Source organism: Zootermopsis nevadensis, unplaced genomic scaffold, assembly GCF_977971745.1.
Source record: "Zootermopsis nevadensis isolate Lab colony 2312 unplaced genomic scaffold, Znev_1.0 Znev_ptg000011l, whole genome shotgun sequence".
Taxonomy (NCBI): domain Eukaryota; kingdom Metazoa; phylum Arthropoda; class Insecta; order Blattodea; family Termopsidae; genus Zootermopsis; species Zootermopsis nevadensis.
Window position 1 is genome coordinate 14,753,330 of NW_028259143.1, and position 25,632 is coordinate 14,778,961.

Sequence of the window (25,632 nt, forward strand, 5' to 3'; positions counted from 1 at the left end):
AACACAAGAAACATTTGTTTCACCATTTCCTAACATGATAACCCACTACCCCCAGAATCTTGATACGTTCATAGTAGTCATTAATGATTACTTACTCAGGATACTAAGGCGAGCCGTTCTTCAGTGCCTTGAGCATCTTTGGGTCCCAACTTTCGTTAGATCTGATCTATGAGACCAGTGGTATTCAACCTTTTTTGTTCGCGTACCCCCAGATATAATTTCTCTTCAACTTTGTACCCCCAAAGTCGTTGGTGTATAATTCAAGTTATACATAGTATATAATCTACATCTAAAATAAATTAAATAAATTACATTACTGATTATTCAGTGTTTATCATAAAATAATATATATTTTTTTTAAATTTCACGTACCCCCTAAGATGTCTTCGCGTACTCCCGGGGGTACGCGTACCCCAGGTTGAATACCACTGATCTAGAACAGTGGTATTCAACCTTTTTTGTTCGCGTACCACAGATATAATTTCTCTTCAACTTTGTACCCCCAAAGTTGTTGGTGTATAATTCAAGTTATATATAGTATATAATCTACATCTAAAATAAATTAAATAAATTACATTACTGATTATTCAGTGCTTTTCATAAAATAATATTTTTTTTAAATTTCACTTACCCCCTAGGATGTCTTCGCGTACCCCCGAGGGTACGCGTACCCCAGGTTGAATACCACTGTATTAGACAGTTGGTAGGACTCCTTGGACGAGTGAACAACCCGTCGCAGGGCCTAATTAAAGATTAATATTGTAATACGGACAATCGCATTGAACAACGACGTTCCAACTGAACAAATCACAGCGCCCAATGAGAAAATAACTTGACAGTGAAAGAAAGGATCTACCCCAAGATCTCGCCAGAGCGGACCCCAGGAAATCGTCTGTAAAGATTGGCTTCAAGGTGGCTGAGTACCCACTAAAGCCGCTATCACTACATTAAGCTGTTCTGTTCCCTTGTTGTTACCGACGTACGTGTCTTCTTTTATTCGTTAAACGAGGTTATTAAATTTTAACAACCATGAGAACTAGACATTTTGCGAAGAGCTCAATCTGCAACGAAACTTCGTTAATTAAATAACGCGAACAATTAGCTTTCTGGCGGAACTAATTACACATAATCTCGTTAGAGAAACTGAAGGCCTGGCATACAAAGACGAGAATCGCGGAGATGAGAATTTTAAGGGTGCAGAACAACTCATTAAAAAACTGAAGGAAGACTGGAGAGGCGTGCTGAAATTACCAAGTGCGACTTTACTACGTACAAAGCCATAACATGGCTGACACACTCCTGTAACCTTCTTAACTCACACTTCACACTCCCTTGTACTTCGTTAAACAATAATCACAACGAAAAATGTTTCAAATACAAGTAGATCTATCGATCATTTTATGTACCAGATGTGCGATTCATTAAATTGCTTCCTTTAGCATTTCATAGGTTTCCGTAGCCGTTTTGGCGAGTCTTTGGCAAAATTTGATGCACACGCCAGTCCGAAATCGCAGGAGGGTCGGTGTAATGCACTACCAAAACGCCCGTAACTAAGAAACAAATGCTAATTCGATGATGCCGGCTGGCACACTGATTCACTATGAATGTAGGCCGCACCCCCTAGCGGCAGGAGCTCGTACTACATCCGGTTCGCCCTCTATTGACACAGTCTTGAAACTTTCCGATCGCACCTCGTACAACCTGAGCTATATACAATGTCTTTAAACAAAACACATATAAAATTATTATTAATCAATAAATTTTCCATCTCAACGCATCTGTAAACGATATAGCAGGAGGACCCAGAAGTGCAGCACCGTAGAATATGGCAGCATACAGCAGGGTAAATGCAAACTGTCCACATATTACTACAAACTTCTCATTTCTACACAAACTTTATTTATAGTGTGCAACGCAGTCTGATTCTTTCGACATACTGACAGGTACTGGGAAGGCTAAACTGCATTCCAGGTAAATCGAGTAGTGGATTGCCAGACAGCCAGATTTACTTGCCTTCTGGATACTTAAGAGTGCAGTCATGAATTACAACATGAAAACAAAATGAAAAATAAGATTCACAACAGTCATGCAATGAAAAGATGATACAATTCTGAATTAAAGTTTTTTCCGGGTAGCACCTGGCAGTCTATCTTGTACAAGTCGCCCTAATGATTAAGTAACTAACTAACTAACTAACTAGATGGCTTACCGAACCCGAAGGTTCATCACCGAATTAACCAAAGCCCTCCACCGGACCCTGTCCTGGGCCAACAAAATCCAGTTTCCTTCAACTCCTATCTCCCATAGATCCCGCCTGAGATTGTCCTCCCATCTACGTCTAGGTCTCCCCAGGGGTCTCTTCCCCTCAGGCTTCCCAAATAGTGGACCCAACCAACCAGATGGCTTACTGAACCCGAAGGTTCATCACCGAATTAACCAAAGCCCTCCACCGGACCCTGTCCTGTGCCAACAAAATCCAGTTTCCTTCAACTCCTATCTCCCATAGATCCCGCCTGAGATTATCCTCCCATCTACGTCTAGGTCTCCCCTGCTGTCTCTTCCCCTCAGGCTTCCCGACCAATACCCGGTGCACACCTCTTGGCCTATCCATGCGCGCTACATGCCCAGCCCATCTCATTCTTCTCGACTTAATCACCCTGACAATATTGGGGGAGGAGTACAGATTTTTAAACTCATCATTATGCAATTTTCTCCATACCCCATCGTCTTCTCTCCTAGACCCAAATATCCTCCTCAACACCTATTCTCAAACACCTGCAATCTATGTTCCTCCCTCTGAGTGAGAGACCATGATTCGCACCCATACAAAACAACATGCAAAATTATTGTTTTGTATATTTTAATTTTCAGGTTCTTAGAAATGAGACGGGAAGACAAAATATTTTGAACTGAGAAGTAGCAAGCATTTCCACTCGCCCAAATGATTAATGCATATTTTTCCTCTGGTCTCTGCGTCCAGACCGGCTCTGGGGCCGAACCAACCTCCTATCTAATAGGTACAGATGTCCTCTCCCCGGGGTAAAGCGCGGCCGGGGCGTGAAGCTGACCACTCCCCCCCATCTAGTGCCAAGGTTAAGAATGAGTAGAGCTATAACACCTCTCCCCTGAGCGCCTGCATGGCGTATAGTAGGATAGCTTTACTTTTAGCAAAAGTGACAGATATAACGTAATACCCCGCTGTCGACATCCGTGCATTCCTCGTGAGACCTCGTTCGACACTGAACCAAATCATCCTCGGAGACATTAATTGGACGCTGCTGTCGGTACAGCTCCGCGTACTGGATTCACACGCTGATATTTGCGTAAAAAATCAACTTTCCTTCCAAATTCGAAACGCCACTTCATTTTCCTTCGAAGATTTTACTTTTCGACTTTGGAGCATCTGAATATGGCTGCCTTCTGGGTCTGGTAGAAGTTTGTCTTCTGGGTACTAGCGCCGTGTAATCCAGAGGTCCTTGCTGCCTCCATCATCAGGGCGATGAGTCATCGCAATAGCAACTCTGAAAACTGTTGCGCAAGTTGACAGTAAAATAATGCAGGAAATCCTCGACTGTACGGGCCCCGATTTCACACAGACAGCGTGTAATCCTCCCCGCTCCTAACTAAAACTCGAAGACACTCTGCTCGCACTCACTAATTATCATTACTGCATTGCCATTACCGTTTTGTAAGTGATTTTTGCTGAATATAAAATATAGTAGAGTACACGCATATAAACACTGTATTTGGTAATTTATTTTTGTCATTTTCGTTTCAATAGTTTTTAACGCCGATCTTGAAACAATCGCCTATCCCCGACAGAGTATCTAGAAACCAGGATCTCCCACAATGTTTAAGACAGGATGAATTGTATCCTTTTCTCAGAGGTCGCGTGCAGGACAGGTGACTTCTACGAATGACATGGAAGATGACACTAGGAATGAATATATTGCAGAATGTAAAACAGACAAGCGTATAAAAGTTTCGAGTGAGAACATATTTCCCTTTGTGCATTAGAAAAAGAAACTTTAATTGTGATAGAAACCAGGAGGAAATTTGTGCCAGAGTTTTGCTCAAATACAGCAAAAACAAGTACCCCCACTCCAGTTCCATTCGTAAAGACATGAAAATTTCCAGTGGAATTGAACAGATAAACTTGAATTAAATAAAACACGCTCTCAGTCAGACCACCCGTCGAAGCAAGAAAACAAACAGAAACACCCTTTAACTGGCTTACGAAATTTCCTAATGTGAACAAACAGAAATTTCAACAAATAAACTTGAATTGTTTCCAGATCTCACTCAGACACACTCAACCCTAGACAATATTTTAACAAAAATTGCGCATCACTAGGAGAAGGAGCTACTGACAGTCAAACACTGTATCTTCATTTTTGTTTTAATGACACGACCCATTCAAAAATATTATTATTATTATTTTATTTAGTGTTCTGTCTGACGACAGGTCCATATGAACAGGATCCTTCCATCCTTTTCTCGGACTGGGACCTGTTCATATACGTTCTTGGCAGATGATCCAGAAGTGGTTTGCCATTGCCTTCTTCTGTGTGTGAATGGAGTAATTGTTGGGATGCCACGGAGGAAAACTCCGTGTTGCCTAGACCACGGCCTTGCCCAACACAAGTTATAAATTCGGGCACCGCCGGGAATCGAACCCGAGACCCCAGGATTACAAGGCCAGCGTTCGGATCGCTAGACCACCGTGGCTATTTGTGAATAATTTATTTATTTATTTTATTTAGTGTTCTGTCTGACGACAGGTCCATATGAACAGGATCCTTCCATCCTTTTCTCGGACTGGGACCTGTTCATATACGTTCTTGGCAGATGATCCAGAAGTGGTTTGCCATTGCCTTCTTCTGTGTGTGAATGGAGTAATTGTTGGGATGCCACGGAGGAAAACTCCGTGTTGCCTAGACCACGGCCTTGCCCAACACAAGTTATAAATTCGGGCACCGCCGGGAATCGAACCCGAGACCCCAGGATTACAAGGCCAGCGTTCGGATCGCTAGACCACCGTGGCTATTTGTGAATAATTTATTTATTTATTTTATTTAGTGTTCTGTCTGACGACAGGTCCATATGAACAGGATCCTTCCATCCTTTTCTCGGACTGGGACCTGTTCATATACGTTCTTGGCAGATGATCCAGAAGTGGTTTGCCATTGCCTTCTTCTGTGTGTGAATGGAGTAATTGTTGGGATGCCACGGAGGAAAACTCCGTGTTGCCTAGACCACGGCCTTGCCCAACACAAGTTATAAATTCGGGCACCGCCGGGAATCGAACCCGAGACCCCAGGATTACAAGGCCAGCGTTCGGATCGCTAGACCACCGTGGCTATTTGTGAATAATTTATTTATTTATTTTATTTAGTGTTCTGTCTGACGACAGGTCCATATGAACAGGATCCTTCCATCCTTTTCTCGGACTGGGACCTGTTCATATACGTTCTTGGCAGATGATCCAGAAGTGGTTTGCCATTGCCTTCTTCTGTGTGTGAATGGAGTAATTGTTGGGATGCCACGGAGGAAAACTCCGTGTTGCCTAGACCACGGCCTTGCCCAACACAAGTTATAAATTCGGGCACCGCCCGGAATCGAACCCGAGACCCCAGGATTACAAGGACAGCGTTCTTACCTCTAGACCACGTGGCTATTTCTGAATAATTTATTTATTTATTTTATGTAGTGTTCTGTCTGACGACAGGTCCATATGAACAGGATCCTTCCATCCTTTTCTCGGATTGGGACCTGTTCATATACGTTCTTGGCAGATGGTCCAGAAGTGATTTGCCATTGCCTTCTTCTGTGTGTGAATGGAATAATTGTTGGGATGCCACGGAGAAACCGGGGAAGCCCCCGGAGGAAAACTCCGTAATACCTAGATCACGGCCTTGCCCAACACAAGTTATAAATCTGAGCACCACCGGGAATTGAACCCGGGACGGATACTAAAATTAATGTAGCAACAATCTGAACGATGGATATTCGAAGTTCCATGTCTGGTAAATGGAATTACCAATACCAAAACTGCAACGTAGCAGAGGAATCAACGTTGATTACTAACCGCCAGAATTCTATAGTACAAATTCCCGCAAACTGTAGAACGCGCATAGGTTACAATTAGCTGTTAAAATACGTTTATTGATCATTTACACATTGTTCAACGTCCACGAAGTTTCCTTCTTTAAAAAACACACACACCATCGCCACAAACGCCGAATTTGAATCCTACACCATTTTGTAAGTGTAAATTGTCTTTGTGTTCGTGTATTTTTACCATGTCCAGCCATGACCGTGGTCGAAAGACTGTACTAGGTCTGCATACGTGCATTTGATGTCGTCATGACAACGTCATATTGTGCTCAACTCTGTTCGCATCTGTGGCAGTGAGTGGTCTCCTTCGCTTGTGTTTCATGTTGTTATCGGCCGTGATTATAGTTAGTTGTGCGTGGTTATGTCTGGCTATATTTTATAAAGCATCTGCAATGCCAGTTTGTGCAGTTTATGGCTGTAACAACAGCACAAACACCGGATAATAGCGAAGTCTCGGTGACAAAGATTTCGTTGTATTCATTTCCAAAAGACGATAGTTTAAGGCACCAATGGGTGCACTTACGAGGTGCGATTTCCAGGGATGCTTCCAGGATTGGCAGCGGCGCTGGGATCGTTGTGTTCACTCCCAGGGGAACTACTTCGAGGGTGATGGATGAATTTAATACCTGAGATAAGTGTACGGGTTTTTATACGCGCAGTCTTGAAACTTTCCGATCGCACCTCGTAGTCGGCGCAGTTGTTTTTGGCCGGTGAAATTTTCAAGGGGAAGGCTAGGAGCGAGTCTCTTTCGCGATCGTATAATGCTGACTGCTCCGAGGAGCTTATCGGACTGAAAGCCCAAACAAAAGAAATGCACTGACCGTGCCACCTCAGGTACACAGACTAGGCCCGTCCGCCAACTTCTCCACCGGCCAAAAACCACTGCGCCGACTATACATTGGGATTTGAAGTACACGTTACTTCAGTATTTTCCGCGGAAAAGCCAACAAGATCAGACTTGGAGCATTACCTTCATTAAAGCTGCCACTCAGCTCTGTGTAACTGAGAAATGCGTCTGTATCATCAATGAGAGGCAATGCAGGAAGGTTTATGTTGTGTGATTTGTTTTACGTGCTAGAGAGATATACCTTCTGTATGCTAAAGACTGGGCATGTGTAGCTTATGTAAACATGCATCTACTAAAGTTAGACAAACTGAATATTTATACTTTGATAACAGTAACAAGTGATGAAGATGTGGAATAAACAAGCCAAATGGAGATAATATACTGGGCTTATAGAGGAAATGAAAAATTGTGTTTCTTTTCACACACACCTGCACAAAGTCAAATAGAGGTGACCCAGTAGCCAAAAGGACATACAAACATCTTTTAACATAAATCTTGCAAAATTCTAATTCTGACAGGCCTGCCAGTTGCACCACAACTCACTCAACCTCTATGACTGAAAACTATCCATTAAATTCTCCTTAAAATTGTAAATCTCTAGTATTAAAAATCAAGCATATAACATGGGGATCTAAGTTTCTTTTTCTTTAAGAAATAAAAGTACGCTAAAAATAGTTCATAAGCTTACGTTACATTGCCATTTTATTTAAACTTCATATTTTCTAAAACATATAAACACATAACTATTTCAAATCCAATAAAAAACGAATAATCAAACAACTTCAAACTTCCCTCCCGCAGTTGAGCACAAGGTGACGTCATTGCGCAGATCCTGTCTATTTCTGACAGTCAGATGAGCAGACCGTCTTTCGACCATGCAAAAGACGTTCTGCGCTTGCGAAGGGCTCCGCGCTTAGCTTTCTGATTGGCGCGCGGCTTACTCATCGCCCTGATGATGGAGGCAGTATGACCTCTGAAACGCCGATAAACGTCTACCAGACTACACAGTGCAACAACCCAGAAGACAGAAATCTTCATACTCTGATGACGGAGGCAGTATGACCTCTGAAACGCTGATAAACTTCTACCAGACTACACAGCGCAACAACCCAGAAGACAGAAATCTTCATACTCTGATGACGGAGGCAGTATGACCTCTGAAACTTTGGTTAACATCTACCAGACTACACAGCGCAACAACCCAGAAGACAGAAATCTTCATACTCTGATGACGAAGGCAGTATGACCTCTGAAACGTTGGTAAACATCGACCAGACTACACAGCGCAACAACCCAGAAGACAGAAATCTTCATACTCTGATGACGGAGGCAGTATGACCTCTGAAACGCTGATAAACTTCTACCAGACTACACAGCGCAACAACCCAGAAATCTTCATACTCTGATGACGGAGGCAGTATGACCTCTGAAACGTTTGTAAACATCTACCAGACTACACAGCGCAACAACCCAGAAGACAGAAATCTTCATACTCTGATGACGGAGGCAGTATGACCTCTGAAACTTTGGTAAACATCTACCAGACTACAAAGCGCTACAACTCAGAAGACAGAAATCTTCATACTCTGATGACGGAGGCAGTATGACCTCTGAAACGCTGATAAACTTCTACCAGACTACACAGCGCAACAACCCAGAAGACAGAAATCTTCATACTCTTATGACGGAGGCAGTATGACCTCTGAAACTTTGGTTAACATCTACCAGACTACACAGCGCAACAACCCAGAAGACAGAAATCTTCATACTCTGATGACGGAGGCAGTATGACCTCTGAAACGTTGGTAAACATCGACCAGACTACACAGCGCAACAACCCAGAAGACAGAAATCTTCATACTCTGACGACGGAGGCAGCATGACCTCTGAAACGCTGATAAACTTCTACCAGACTACAAGACAGAAGGCGCACGTATTCCAGCGGCGTGTGTTACATTACCAAACTTTAAGAAGCAGATTAATAGTACCCGAAAAATTATACCGGCATTTACATACAAAACACGATGATTCCAAAACCAAACCCATCGCGCTTTTAACCGTAAATGTAATAAAATTAATCATTCTCGTACTGATCCGACACCAGTCGTTAAAGGTGAGAACGGAAATGTGAGTGAAACATTACAACATGAGCTATCACAGTGCTCGTTGGGTCGAAGCCCTCACCACGACACTTTCAAATTCTACACTTTCCACAACAAATTACGTAACACTGACTGTGCGTTAATCAAGCTTCGTGAAACAAGCAGATGAATCCACTGACGTCACAGGTCTTCCTGTTTCGCTTGCTTCCAGTTCGAAAATATAACACAGTGTTATAGAATAAAGCACAGAGCCCTGAAGATGGAGACAGCACGTTTCTCCTAAACGTTCGCATCTACCTAACCTTAAATCTCGCAAAGTCATACAAATTTGAAAATTTATTGTATCCGAACGAAAATTTGTATCACAACACAGTTTGTAACAGAATACTTATTAACTTTCAAGTATTTTGCTAGTGTTCAATATTGCTGCCATTGGTTATGCAGCAAACATTCAAACGATATTCTGATTCGTCCCACAGATTGTTCAATGATGTACCGTGCATCAGAAATATGGCGTTATGAATCGCGCCTCAAAGCTGGCATGGGTGGTACGTACACTTTTATTAATTTATTTATTTAGTGTTCTGTTTGACGACAGGTCCATATGAACAGGATCCTTCCATCCTTTTCTCGGACTGGGACCTGTTCATATACGTTCTTGGCAGATGATCCAGAAGTGGTTTGCCATTGCCTTCTTCTGTGTGTGAATGGAGTAATTGTTGGAATGCCACGGAGGAAAACTCCGTGTTGCCCAGACCACGGCCTTGCCCAACACAAGTTATAAATTCGGGCACCGCCGGGAATCGAACCCGTGACCCCATGATTACAAGGCCAGCGTTCTAACCGCTAGACCACCGTGGCTATTTCTGAATAATTTATTTATTTATTTTATTTAGTGTTCTGTCTGACGACAGGTCCATATGAACAGGATCCTTCCATCCTTTTCTCGGACTGGGACCTGTTCATATACGTTCTTGGCAGATGATCCAGAAGTGGTTTGCCATTGCCTTCTTCTGTGTGTGAATGGAGTAATTGTTGGGATGCCACGGAGGAAAACTCCGTGTTGCCTAGACCACGGCCTTGCCCAACACAAGTTATAAACTCGGGCACCGCCGGGAATCGAACCCGAGACCCCAGGATTACAAGGCCAGCATTCTAACCGCTAGACCACCGTGGCTATTTCTGAATAATTTATTTATTTATTTTATTTAGTGTTCTGTCTGGCGACAGGTCCATATGAACAGGATCCTTCCATCCTTTTCTCGGACTGGGGTCTGTTCATATACGTTCTTGGCAGATGATCCAGAAGTGGTTTGCCATTGCCTTCTTCTGTGTGTGAATGGAGTAATTGTTGGGATGCCACGGAGAAACCGGGGAAGCCCCCGGAGGAAAACTCCGTGTTGCCTAGACCACGGCCTTGCCCAACACAAGTTATAAATTCGGGCACCGCCGGGAATCGAACCCGAGACCCCAGGATTACAAGGCCAGCGTTCTAACCGCTAGACCACCGTGGCTTATAAATACTTATAATACAGAAAATATTTTCATTACAACTGACCCGCAGATGGCGAAAATAGGCGTCAGTTGCAAACAATGTTTGTGATATTTGCACAGATGGCGCACTATCTATGGTTGGTAAACACGTGGATTTAATTCACGTGCGAAGTCACTGCACCAGAAGAAACTTCATTCATTAATTGTCAAGCTCTTACTAACGAAAGGCTCTGAGAACTTTCTGAGAATTTTCAGTGCGCTTTGTGACTAAATATGCAGCAAACAAAGCTAGTGCTGCCAATGGAGGCTCGACTGTTATCGTGAGGGACAGCTTTTGTCCGTGTATTCACATCGCGTTCAGAATTTCTTTTATGAGTGTTGACCGTCTGCCGCGTTCTTCACGTCGATGTGACAGTGGCGCCAGAGGTTAGCAAACATTTTTTATAAAATTAAATGAGCTGTTTTATCATTCCGAGGTACGGACGTGACAATTAACTCGCCAGGTTAATAAACGTTTTACTAAAACAGATTTCTGCAAGACATGAGTTGAAAGAAAGCAAGTCACTATTTTTCGATTTTGAGAATCAGCAGGCGATGTTCTTTCACGCATACTGAAACACGTACCCCGTTTAAGTCCCTTCTCACAAAAAGCAAAGATTATTAAAAAAGGAATCATTTGGCAAATCAAAAACAAGGGTTTAACACGCTCTGACTAACATTCGAATTTCGACATATATAAAGTGTTTCTTTTAAAAAGCCAATACCGTTTATATCTCAAAAAATTTAAGAGTACAGTTATAATAATAAAGACAAAAAATTCGTGATTTGTCGTCTATCAAAATATAACGTCATCAAACAATGTTACGTTATATTTGTTTACTCGGCATTGTTGTACCAACACAACAATGTCGAGTAAACAAATGACTTGAGTAAGACACTAAACTAACCCCCCCCGAAGAGGGGGTTAATTTCGTGTCTTACTCAAGATTTTAAAACGCACCGACCCCCCCCCCCCGAACGGGGGTTGGTCAAGTGTTTTAACCCCCCATTCCGGGGGTTGGTTTAGTTTCTTACTCACGATTTTAAAACGCAACAAACCCCCCTTCGGGGGGGGGGGGTAGTTTGTTACTCAAGATTTTAAAACGCAACCAACCCCCCCTTCGGGGGGGGGGGTTAGTTTGTTACTCAAGATTTTAAAACGCAACCAACCCCCCTTCGGAGGGGTTAGTTTGTTACTCAAGATTTTAAAACGCAACCAACCCCCCTTCGGGGGGGGGGGGGTTAGTTTGTTACTCAAGATTTTAAAACGCAACCAACCCTCCATTCGGGGAGGGCTTGTTTAGTTTGTTACTCAAGATTTTAAAACGCAACCACGAGGAGCTCCGAAATGAGCGCACTGCTCTACTAAAGATAAAATACCGAAACACGCTAGATGGAAAACAAAGAATGTGGGTGGATAAACCTTTCCAAAACTCCCTTGTGGCCCAGGAAGCAGGTCCACCCTCCGCATTAGCAGAGCAAACAAACTGTTTCTTAACTTATAGGATGGATCAAATTAAAGTTCCTTGCAACAGGATTGTAAGTGAAAAGTACTGCAAAAAATGAGTTCTTGTTCCAAGGGTTCGGCGGAAATATCTGTCGAAAAACCACTTTTTCTAGGCCCGAAACCAGGCGTTCGCGGTGTGAGGCCTGACCACTTACGCGCGCATTACCAACAACAGACGTCCCGAACATAATTTTCGTTTTAAAAATTATTCTGTAAAAAGGCGCCTGTCGAGCGACATTTGGCCCCGTAAGTCAGGTGGACAGGATCGCGGTTCACGTCAGTGAGAGTGCAGCAGCCATTTTCAATGACGAGGATAACATAATCGATTTTGAACAATCGTTACTGCTCATGCGCAGACATCTCAATCCATTGTTACTTTACTCTGCCAGAACTAAGTTCTGGGGGCGCGCAACCAAAGAATGAAATCTCTATTCGAAGATTAAAGAAATAGAAACAAACCCTCACACGACGCACAACACAAATGGAACTCTCAGTGCTCACTTCCTTGTACAAATATCAAACCCAGTAAATAACCGAACAACGTGGCTCAGTAGTTCTCAGTTCTGCCCGCAGATTGGCTAACCTCAAACGGTAAGGTAGTATATTTGCGTCATATTGTGAATTAGGTTAATATTTTAATATTTTCCGTCAAATCACAATTTTAATAAGATAATAAAATATAAAATATTTAAATCGATCATTCGATGCGGAACGTGAAATGATATTTTAAATATTTATATTTTATTATCTTATTAAAATTGTGATTTGACGGAAAATATTAAAATATTAACCTCATACGTTTATCGTGATTTTTCACAGGCAAGGAATCCTCCACGCCATAACCAATTCACTATTCGAGTTATCATACCATTACCACTGCTTCGTATTCTAAGTAACCATAATTAATACATAGATAATCTCCGAACGTCTTTATTTAGCGATGGTATTGTGGAACTGATTTATTTATTCTGGACCACAATTCGGTCCATCGGATGCAAATAAGTAGGCGTCTCACTTTAAAAGTGAAGATGAACGAAGACCAATCCTCCGAGACGTCTTGTAAAACAATTAAAAACTTGAGCAGACAATCAACGGAGTCCAAAATAAATAAATTAGGAACTCAGAGGTAGTTTAGGGGATAAAATGTTCCATAATTTAAGTAAACGGGGAAAAACGCAAAAATAATGTCTTCGACTGATCTTGAAATACCGATTTAAGAAACGACGTTCGTCTTCCGTGGGATGACTTCGTTTCGAAAGATCATTGTGCTCCAGTCCCCCGTTAATGATTAATACATTTTTCCACACTGAAGATTGAGGTAATAGCTTGCGGAGAAAACAGTGGTAACCACCAACAAGACTGCAGGCCGTTACATCCCAGAAGATCTCTAACCGCATCTTAGCTTAGAAATTCTGTGAATCTTGCAATTAATGACAGTCTCTCTGAATCATATGAGTTGTACAAGGAGGCGGTTGAGAAATACGTCAAGACACAGGAATGAAACCATTTTTACCAAAGACTGTACTCTTTTCTTTCACTGAAATTTTAAATTTGAGAACGACTTTTTTGAAATCATTATGGACACTACGAGTTTCAAAGTTATTAATTTATGTAACATATTTTATTTCGGTCAACGTTCTTGAACCTCATTCGTGTAAATTAATTATAATTAGGCAAAAGGCAATGACACATCATTTGGTAACAAAATTTCCGGCTGAAGGAAACGTTTTTGACAAGAGCACTCGAGATTTTACCAAGTGTCAAACCGGAAGTGACGTACAGCTGACGTCATAATTCCACTCATTGGCAATCTCCCTGTACCTGTCCGCACGCACCTCTTCTGTACAACGATTTACGCAAAACGTATGTTAAACAGATTTGAGTAATATGCAGACAAGACGTGAATTAATGTTAATCACCTTATCGAGTCCTCCAAAATAATGGGAGCTATAATTCGGTTCATTGCCCAGGTTGCCTCGTGGACCTGTCGACATGCCAGTGAACTGGCGCCAAGTTCGAATCCCGATGTAATTTTCAGTGCAAGTCTTGTAATAGCACAAATAAGCCGACTCATGAAAAGTGGGCACTTATGTTATTTAACTGTGTGGTGTTACAAAGCTTTTCCGTGGAACTCATTCATACCAAGAACACCTAGAAATGGGTGCAGAAATATGCAGATTTTGATGTCTAATTTTTGTTTTATGTAAAGCACACACAGTCCAGTTAAATATTTGTCTAGCGGTTCGAACGCTGGCCTTGTAATCCTGGGGTCTCGGGTTCGATTCCCGGCGGTGCCCGAATTTATAACTTGTGTTGGGCAAGGCCGTGGTCTAGGCAACACTAAGTTTTCCTCCGTGGCATCCCAACAATTACTCCATTCACACACAGAAGAAGGCAATGGCAAACCACTTCTGGATCATCTGCCAAGAACGTGTATGAACAGGTCCCAGTCCGAGAAAAGGATGGAAGGATCCTGTTCATATGGACCTGTCGTCAGACAGAACACTAAATAAAATAAATAAAACTATAATTCACATTACCACTGTATTATTTGTGGTGCGTTGGCGATGCTACAAATGTGACGGAATCAGTATTTCTTTTGTCTCCCCGTGACTTACTGTTCGACGACATTGTGATTTGAACGTTCCGATTTCGAAATGGACCATACACAAACGATATTGTTTTGCAAAATCACGTACTGTAGAATCGTTTCTGTTCCGTAAAGAATACAAATGTGTTATAAAAATGTGAATTGGTATGAGTCGTAAAATGGCGTTTTCAAGACTTAACATCTTTAATAAGATGTCGAGATTCATTGAGTTTCAACCATCGATATTATTCGTCTCGGCAAAAAAAACAACTAAGATTTGCAAGGGTGGGGTTGGATGTAGAAAGTTGACTGACCAAGAACAGTTGGCCTCTGAACATCGACGTAAAGAACTAAAGCATCAGAACTATTTAACAAATAAAGAAAAGCGAAGGTAGACTTACATTGATAAACGAAGTATTAAATATTAATAGAAATCGATAGACGAAAAACGCGAAATTATCGAGAAAGAACGACTCTAGAGAAAGCGCGTTGCTCTAGTTATAAAAAAACTGCATGGTCGTAGAGGGCATTAATACATACAAGGCAACTTTCCACTGAATGCATCAACAACACAAGTTCACAGTTGCAATGACCAGGCCATTAAAAATATATTGAGACATCAGGATTCCAAACTGCAAACGTGATCGTTGCATTGACGTCATGTCGACTGGTCTTCGATGGAACGCGGAGAACCAACCGAAGTTCAACTATCACCTCTCTTTTCCTTCCTCTGGACTGGAAAATGTCTTTAACATCAATTAACGTTTCTCTGCAAATCACTCAAATCAGCTTAACACACGTTTGGCATAAATGATTGCAGTTAACAAAAAGTACAGAAAAGCTGAGAACGGACAAGTACACGGAGGCTGCAAATTAGTTGAATGACGGCGCCTACGTCATTTCCGATTTGGGAAATTGATTTTGTTGTACAGAGTAAACGGAATCTACTCAATTATCCCCACGTAGTCACCAAAACAACACAGAACGTGCTATTTCTTTGCAACTTTTCTCCTATGGGTTTCGGCAAGGATTACAAAAATGAATTAATACGATTTTAATGTAAAATTATGTATAATTAGTCATCAACAATTCAAACAAACTGCCTCGCCATGCGGGTCCCCATTTCACCTCTACTGTCTGAAATTTTCATCCAGTTCTTACAACGTAATCAAATCTTTCACAATTTTTAATAAACTTAGAAATGACGTTCCGATGTATGTATAAAAAATCTAAACACACTTACACATCATTTTAATGATGTGTTTACTTTATCTTACAGTATTAGCAAACTCAAACAACAAAATAATCATCCGAGGAGTATTTCATTAGTTCGCTTCTAATGTCCTTGTGAATGCAAATTTGGATCTCCTACCACCATTCCAAAATGCCTTAAATTTTTACACAATCAAACGGTGTATTACATATTATTATATTATTTAGTGTTCTGTCTGACGACAGGTCCATAAGAACAGGATTCTTCCATCCTTTTCTCGGACTGGGACCTGTTCATATACGTTCTTGGCGGATGATCCAGAAGTGGTTTGCCATTGCCTTCTTCTGTGTGTGAATGGAGTAATTGTTGGGATGCCACGGAGAAACCGGGGAAGCCCCCGGAGGAAACCTCCGTGTTGCCTAGACCACGGCCTTGCCCAACACAAATTATAAATTCGGGCACCGCCTGGAATCGAACCCGACACCCCAGGATTACAAGGCCAGCGTTCTAACCGCTAGACCACCGTGGCTATTTCTGAATAATTTATTTATTTATTTTATTTAGTGTTCTGTCTGACGACAGGTCCATATGAACAGGATCCTTCCATCCTTTTCTCTTCTCGGACTGGGACCTGTTCATATACGTTCTTGGCAGATGATCCAGAAGTGGTTTGCCATTGCCTTCTTCTGTGTGTGAATGGAGTAATTGTTGGGATGCCACGGAGGAAAACTCCGTGTTGCCTAGACCACGGCCTTGCCCAACACAAATTATAAATTCGGGCACCGCCTGGAATCGAACCCGAGACCCCAGGATTACAAGGCCAGCGTTCTAACCGCTAGACCACCGTGGCGGTTTGTCTATTACCTACATTTATATAATGTGTCCTGTAATCTAGTGGCGTGTGCACGTACAAATTTCTATGCATTTACTTCTAGACCATATTCGTTGCCAGCAGCTAACAGACATCTTGTGCCTCTCTTCCTATTTATTTCTCAAAGAGTAAATTATCGTAATCAGCACAGCCTAGAGGCTGATGTGTTCCCTTAAATTACAAACCATCCTTGTCTTCTACGACCTTTTATTATACCGTATTTTAAAGCAAAGTCTGAAAGCTTTGTCGATAAAACACCTTGTTACTTACCATTCCGAATAGGAAATAAATCAAGCGAACGCTTTCCTACACGGACTTTAATATGGGAGCCATTTATAAGCATTTTAATTACCCTAAACTGTTTCAATGTTAATAGGAGATAGAAAGTCGCTCACACGCTGCCTTCAAGCATATAAATGACAGCTGCACTATTTCCTTATTTGCCATTATCTGACAAGAGACAACACTTTATCAGTAACTGAACCATTACGCTGTATTCTAAACTGGTAACACCCAACAATTTCGTCGCTGTAAGGTGTTAACGTCGACAGAGGAATGCATGTAACTGGTAAGTAATATTCCTTCATAATTATTATACGGTCTCATCACCCTTAAAATGAACATGTGAAATGATTCCCACCGCTGCCGCAAAACTCTTCTTTAATTGAAACATAAGTACGAGGTGCGATCGAAAGGTTTACAGACTGCGCGTATAAAAACCCGTACACTTAACTCAGGTATTAAATTCATCCATCACCCTCGACGTAGTTCCCCTGGGAGTGAACACAACGATGCCAGCGCCGCTGCCAAGCCTGGAAGCATCCCTGGAAATCTTTCTTTGACAGCCTGTCAAGCACCATCTGCGATTCTGCCTGAATCTCTTGCCAAAGACTCGCCAAAACGGCTACGGAAACCTATGAAATGCTAAAGCAAGCATTTGGGGAGTCCGCAATGGGTCGTGCACAAACTTTTGTGTGGCATTCACGTTTTAAAAATGGCCGAACCTCTGTCGATGATGACGAGCGTTCTGGACGACCATCTTCGAGCACAACGCCCGAAAATGTTACGAAGATTCGGCAGGCCATTCACGAAGATCGACGTCGTACCATCAACGACTTGTGCGACATTCTTGGGATAGGCTATGGGACCTGTCAGCTGATTCTAAAGGAAGAACTCCACATGCGACGCATCCTGTCTGAGGACCAGAAGCAGAATCGACTTCTCGTTTGTCAGGAGCTCAAAGATCTTGCAAGAACCGACCCCAACTTCCTTTCTAAGCTCCGTGTGACTTCTTCCTCTCCCCAAAGATGAAAATTCAGCTAAAGGGAAGGAGATTTGAGACGATAGAAGAGATTCAGGCAGAATCGCAGATGGTGCTCGAGAGGCTGACAAAGAAAGATTTCCAGGGATGCTTCCAGGCTTGGCAGCGGCGCTGGGATCGTTGTGTTCAATCCCAGCGGAATTACTTCGAGGGTGATGGATGAATTTAATACCTGAGATAAGTGTACGGGTTTTTATACGCGCAGTCTTAAAACTTTCCGATCGCACCTCGTAATAACTTCATCCCCACCCAACCCCCAATCGTCTCAAGAATATGTCTCAGTTCGACGGCCTGTGTAACGTTTTGGAACAAGTTTGTGATGTTTTAACCCCACCGAATTCCAAAGCTGCAGAACAAACTCTTTCCGGATGTTCCAACTATTTAATCAACTTGCAGATCGTCCCAAAAATACGAATACACACATTCAAATATAAAATAAATATATTTCAATAAACAAATCCATTACATAAGTCTCCATTGCCTCTGGGTGAATTAGCTATCTAGTGCAGGTGTTCAAAACGACCACCATTAGCTTCTTGGCTCAGTTGACAGCGGAGAGCAACTGAATGACAAGTGACCACCAAATTTTCTGCGCAGGACCGTTCAGTTTCTTGCCAGAGCTCTTGAAGTGTTGTTGGCTTCGTGCTGCCCACCGCGTCCTCCAAGTAACCCCACAAGAAAACGTCGGGTGGGGGTTAAATCCGGCGAACAAATGGTGGACTGTGTCCTATCCATCGGTAGGGAAAAGTCAAGATAGACCTGACATCACTACGATAATGTGAGGTACTCCGTCTTGTTAATGTCACAAGCCCTCATCCCCATACCTGGCGAACGGCGGGAACAATGGATATGTAGATTTCCGTCTTCTGGGTTGTTGCGCTGTGTAGTCTGGTCGATGTTAACCAACGTTTCAGAGGTCATACTGCCTCCGTCATCAGGGCCCTGATGACGGAGCCAGTATGACCTCTGAAACGTTGGTAAACATCTACCAGACTACACAGCGCAACAACCCAGAAGACAGAAATCTTCATACTCTGATGATGGAGGCAGTATGACCTCTGAAACGTTGGTAAACATCGACCAGACTACACAGCGCAAGAACCCAGAAGACAGAAATCTTCATACTCTGATGACGGAGGCAGTATGACCTCTGAAACGTTAGTTAACATCGACCAGACTACACAGCGCAACAACCCAGAAGACGGAAATCTACATACTCTGATGACGGAGGCAGTATGACCTCTGAAACGTTGGTTAACATCGACCAGACTACACAGCGCAACAACCCAGAAGACAGAAATATTCATACTCTGATGACGGAGGCAGTATGACCTCTGAAATGTTGGTAAACATCGACCAGACTACACAGCGCAACAACCCAGAAGACGGAAATCTTCATACTCTGATGACGGAGGCAGTATGACCTCTGAAACGTTGGTTAACATCGACGAGACTACACAGCGCAACAACCCAGAAGACAGAAATATTCATACTCTGATGACGGAGGCAGTATGACCTCTGAAACGTTGGTTAACATCGACCAGACTACACAGCGCAACAACCCAGAAGACAGAAATATTCATACTCTGATGACGGAGGCAGTATGACCTCTGAAATATTGGTAAACATCGACCAGACTACACAGCGCAACAACCCAGAAGACAGAAATATTCATACTCTGATGACGGAGGCAGTATGACCTCTGAAACGTTGGTTAACATCGACCAGACTACACAGCGCAACAACCCAGAAGACAGAAATATTCATACTCTGATGACGGAGGCAGTATGACCTCTGAAACGTTGGTAAACATCGACCAGACTACACAGCGCAACAACCCAGAAGACAGAAATATTCATACTCTGATGACGGAGGCAGTATGACCTCTGAAACGTTGGTTAACATCGACCAGACTACACAGCGCAACAACCCAGAAGACAGAAATATTCATACTCTGATGACGGAGGCAGTATGACCTCTGAAACGTTGGTTAACATCGACCATACTACACAGCGCAACAACCCAGAAGACAGAAATATTCATACTCTGATGACGGAGGCAGTATGACCTCTGAAATATTGGTAAACATCGACCAGACTACACAGCGCAACAACCCAGAAGACAGAAATATTCATACTCTGATGACGGAGGCAGTATGACCTCTGAAATATTGGTAAACATCGACCAGACTACACAGCGCAACAACCCAGAAGACGGAAATCTTCATACTCTGATGACGGAGGCAGTATGACCTCTGAAACGTTGGTTAACATCGACCAGACTACACAGCGCAACAACCCAGAAGACAGAAATATTCATACTCTGATGACGGAGGCAGTATGACCTCTGAAATGTTGGTAAACATCGACCAGACTACACGACGCGACAACCCAGAAGACAGAAATCTTCATACTCTGATGACGGAGGCAGTATGACCTCTGAAACGTTGGTTAACATCGACCAGACTACACAGCGCAACAACCCAGAAGACAGAAATATTCATACTCTGATGACGGAGGCAGTATGACCTCTGAAATGTTGGTAAACATCGACCAGACTACACAGCGCAACAACCCAGAAGACGGAAATCTTCATACTCATCGCTGTGAGTACCTCAAGACTTACAAAGAATATGTATTCATCGTTTTGGGACACTCTGTATTTGCAGCTACCCTCTACATCTGACGGTCGACTCCTCCGTCCGAAACCTGAAGATACCCCATGCCACGGCAGCAATGGCCAACTTGACATGGCATGTGGCAAATCTTGTAAAGTTAATCCATTCCATTACAGGAAAGAAACAGCTCATTAAGAAACACTTTCACTCCACACAATTACAGAATTTTAAAATATAAGCTTGAATTAAAATAAAATCTACTGCCAACTTCTGACGACTCAAGCAAACATTTACGTATCTCAGAGCCTTGAAGCAAAAACGAGAAGTCTTACCTTGACACTGGAATCCTTGCTTTCCGAAGCCCCTGAAAAGAGAAGCAGTTGCATTATGAAGACGGTATTAACCATTAAGTTCTCAAAGGGTGATATTTTACAAGGGAGAAACACTTTTATATTTTAACCCCGAAACTATTTCTGAAAAATGATATTCATCTTTTGTTTATGTTGGTACTATGTTTGTTGTTGTTGTGATGACTGAACGGATCCCAATCTTGAATTAACTCTTTTTTGCCCGATGACCCAAGCGATTCAGAGGCAAATTCTCACTCAAATTATGCACAAGCAGACGAATAAAATGTACAGGGGTTGCCAACCCAACAACAAACACCCACCAGTGCACCAAATTAAAACATAACCCCCCCCCCCCCAAAAGTAACAGGTTCTAAGAAAGCAATGACGAATAAGGCGAAAACAATTTAATGTGAGCAGTTCCCCTGATCCAACAACCGGATACGGGTTCAAGAATTAGAAACTGACCCTAGTATGAGTATTCCAGCCAAAAATTACCCCAGCAATACAACAGCTAAACCAAAGAGTCAGAAAAAAAATTCGTTTGTATGACTACCCTTCCTGAAAATAGTATAAGAAAAAGTTACTACCTACTCCAACCAAAAATCACACACAAATATGACAAAAGAAGAAACGCCTTATATTAATTTAAAACATTCGTTTAAAAATGAGATTTCTGGTTCAATTGTAAAGCAACCGAATTTGCATGTAACTGAACACAAAAATATTGTAAAGATGCAAATTCTGCAAAAGTGTATGTACTTCTTCGGTTATTTTACGATCACCGGTCATCTAGGCTCGCAATGAACGTGCTTGTAATTAGTGAAGGATTGTGAAAAACTCGGTGAAAGCAGCTTACGTCAACGCTACACTTGAACGCCAATGCAGATGCACCACGAAAACCCACAGTACTTCTGACAAATCAGCACCAACTGATCCACCAGCTGAGCATTTTATATGCGAATATGAACCATCTTGAACTCAAAATCGTGACGAAATTACGGATGTTTCCAAGTGTCGATCAAAAATGAAGCAATACGTACATAAAAGAAAAAACTATGGATACCAGGTATGGGTTATTTATTTATTTATTTTATTTAGTGTTCTGTCTGACGACAGGTCCACATGAACAGGATCCTTCCATCCTTTTCTCGGACTGGGACCTGTTCATATACGTTCTTGGCAGATGATCCAGAAGTGGTTTGCCATTGCCTTCTTCTGTGTGTGAATGGAGTAATTGTTGGGATGCCACGGAGAAACCGGGGAAGAAGCCCCAGGAGGAAAACTCCGTGTTGCCTAGACCACGGCTTTGCCCAACACAAGTTATAAATTCGGGCACCGCCGGGAATCGAACCCGAGACCCCAGGATTACAAGGCCAGCGTTCTAACCGCTAGACCACCTCATCTTATTATTATTTAGTGTTCTGTCTGACGACAGGTCCATATGAACAGGATCCTTCCATCCTTTTCTCGGACTGGGACCTGTTCATATACGTTCTTGGCAGATGATCCAGAAGTGGTTTGCCATTGCCTTCTTCTGTGTGTGAATGGAGTAAATGTTGGGATGCCACGGAGAAACCGGGGAAGAAGTCCCCGGAGGAAAACTCCGTGTTGCCTAGACCACGGCCTTGCCCAACACAAGTTATAAATTCGGGCACCGCCGGGAATCGAACCCGAGACCCCAGGATTACAAGGTCAGCGTTCTAACCGCTAGACCACCGTGGCTCATGTATGGGTTAGGGCTGATAATCTTAACGGTCATTTTGCGAATATCAAATATGGGTAATTCTACTTGAATTCAACAAATTTAGAAGAAAAAAATCAGTGGCATTCGATATCACAAAATTCTATAAACTCTGTAACAAAAAAGTGTAGTTCTTTCAGAGTTTGTATATTCATTTTGAGTGTGTTCTGTGAATTGTCTTCAAAGATACACTTCTTTCCTGGTAACACTGCGTTGCACAAAAACAACCACTATTTGATTTTCCCCCAGTTGAGACTACAACTCTAAGAGAGTTCGATGTACTTACAAGCCGTTACCCGCAAATTGGAGGTCTATAAAGGTACCTTTAGGACCTACTCGTCCTTATTACTATTAGGAGACAAATTCATGACATTTCTTTACGTCAAATCGTATTATAAAATGTCTTTTTTTCGTAACGAAGCCAAAAGTACGATTTATGGCTCGTATGTCAAGATAGGGAACAGGTGAAGAGATCAATCTCTGCACACACTAGCACCTGAAGGGGGAGGCCTCAACAGCATTAACACTGAAGTTGAAGCTTCAAGTATCCCTCTCATAATCGAGGTAAAATAATACCCAATTCTGTTACGTTGTGGAAAAAATGTATATATTCGTGCCTCATTTAATCAAGTCTGTCAGCTCACAGACGCTTATCATAAACATCAAAGATATTGACACATGGTGAATAATACTCAGTATTCAGCACTGCACTCCAACTCACCTCTAAATAATCCTATATCTAATATAGGGCGTGAACACAGGATGCCACAAAAACACTTATCCAGGCAATAATTCACAAAAGGGAACGAGGCTCGGGAGATGATTGTTTGCAGCTTTGAATGTCCGAAACAGCTACAATGTTTACAGGTGGGAAGCAGAGTTGTCAGGGCACACGAAGTCCTGCCCACTTTTCAGTGTTTCACCGCATCCATCATCCCACCAAGAACCAGTGCTCTCTGCACTGTTTTATAAAAATAGACTGCAAAGAATCTGACGCCCCATATAAGCCATAGATCAATAATAGCACAGCGACAGACTGACTGTGTGAAAATGAGTTGAGACAAAGGGCAACAGAAAACAGTGTTGTGCATTCTCAAAGATGCAGACTGAGGACAGACAAAATCTACTAAACGGAATTTAAAAACAACACAACGTGTACTTTTATTACCACTCTACGTATTTTTCTGCAATCCACATGTAAAAACACAAATAAGTATCTTTTAAGTTTAAATGCTTACACATAGTTAATAAATTTTGGATCAAAAAGTATGAAATATAACATTTTAATTCATTTAAAATAATGAATATATTTAAATAAATTACATAATAATAAAAATGGATAATTAATTATAAACTTCAAATAGAACATTTTTCGGTTGGGGTCGATTTATAAGTAGTTGTCGCGGCCAATGAACCCCATAAACCATCTACCCCCCTTCCCCGCAGGATATGCAAAATTGGGTCGCGTGCCGCGAGTACAAAGTTGGTTTTTTGAATTAGGTTCTTATGACACGCACTTACAATTCATCAGAATATGAAACTTGTAATTAGAGTAACGCAAACGAGTTCAGGAGAGGAAGAAATAACAAGTATGTGAATGTGTGTAACACTGAGAAACACTACTTAAGAATTAATCTGATATGACAGTAGAGTACAAGCAACACAGCACTCGGAATAATTCACTCAAAAACGCCTCAAATGACTTGTATGATCAGAAGCATTCACGGCGACTAAGTATAACGAATTCTTCTCTGGCTACCAGCCATGTAAGGTGGTTTAATGAATAAAAGACACCGATGTTTCGAGAACCACCTTCGCCCTCGTCCTCAGGGTACCCGACACGGCTGGTAGCTCGAGAAGAATTCATTATCCTTAAATTACTCATACTGCGACACAACGTGCCAGATATTTGAAAGAGTCGTAATAAAATCTGCTATCAGACAAAAGCATTATTTTGGTAACTCTTCAGAGAATTATTCAACTAAGCTCCAATATGTTGCATATGGTTTTGATTGAGAACATAATCAATTGTTCATCCTTTCACTGATCATAACAAAGAACAACACCAGCATTTTCTTTCTGTGTAACTAGTGACTGCTTTCATCAAAAAACATTGCAATTCAATGCATTTCAAAAGAAATTAGTACAATATCCAAGCACTAAGTTCCAAAAGTAAAGAAGGTTACGTATTTCAAAAAAAGCCATGGTAAGGATCAGCTGATGGGATGGGGGGGGGGGGGGGTGTTTGTGAGAAGGCCGCCTGAAAAGACCAGTCCGCAGAAAGCGAAAAATTAGCAAATTCAGAACACATCATCAACTATTCAATTACTACGGCAGCAATATACACAAAGCTGCATTCTTTTCGAGAAGAACAAATTCTTAACTGTCAAGAAAGAACTTGCAGATTTATTCGATATCACAACTGCAATAACAGTAAAGTAAGCTTATCATTGTTTCACACCATTGAAATTCGGACAATCACTACGCCAGTAACTTCTCTGCCCAAATCGTTCATATCACACCATATAAAAAATCTTATTTTAAACAAAATAGACATACTAGTATGTAAAACGATTGTGATCTCTTCATATGTTGTCCGCGAGTCCGATGGTCATAGGTGGTTCAATAAGATGATACCACATATTCTAAATGAAATTCACACAGCATCACGGACCACATTCTAAATTCCTTTGGCCTCAGAGACATGAAGATAACGATGAATCACCCTGATGATGGAGGCAGTATGACCTCTGAAACGTCGGTAAACATCGACAGACTACACAGCGCAACAACCCAGAAGACAGAAATCTTCATACTCTGATG

At 42.0% G+C, this 25,632-nt stretch overlaps 1 protein-coding gene across 7 annotated transcripts in view; it reads right to left on the reverse strand.

Moving 5' to 3' along the window:
* The window catches only part of Pkc53E (Protein C kinase 53E), a 275,095-nt gene that overhangs the window by 174,951 nt on the left and 74,512 nt on the right, over positions 1 to 25,632 (reverse strand). For 6 of the 7 annotated variants that reach the window (XM_087346884.1, XM_087346883.1, XM_087346880.1 and 3 more), the window contains exon 2: positions 21,051 to 21,082. In XM_087346884.1, the coding sequence (XP_087203010.1) occupies positions 21,051 to 21,082 (32 nt within the window). Of the gene's footprint in view, positions 1 to 21,050; positions 21,083 to 25,632 lie in introns of those variants that run through there. The other variant, XM_087346887.1, reaches the window with a different exon arrangement.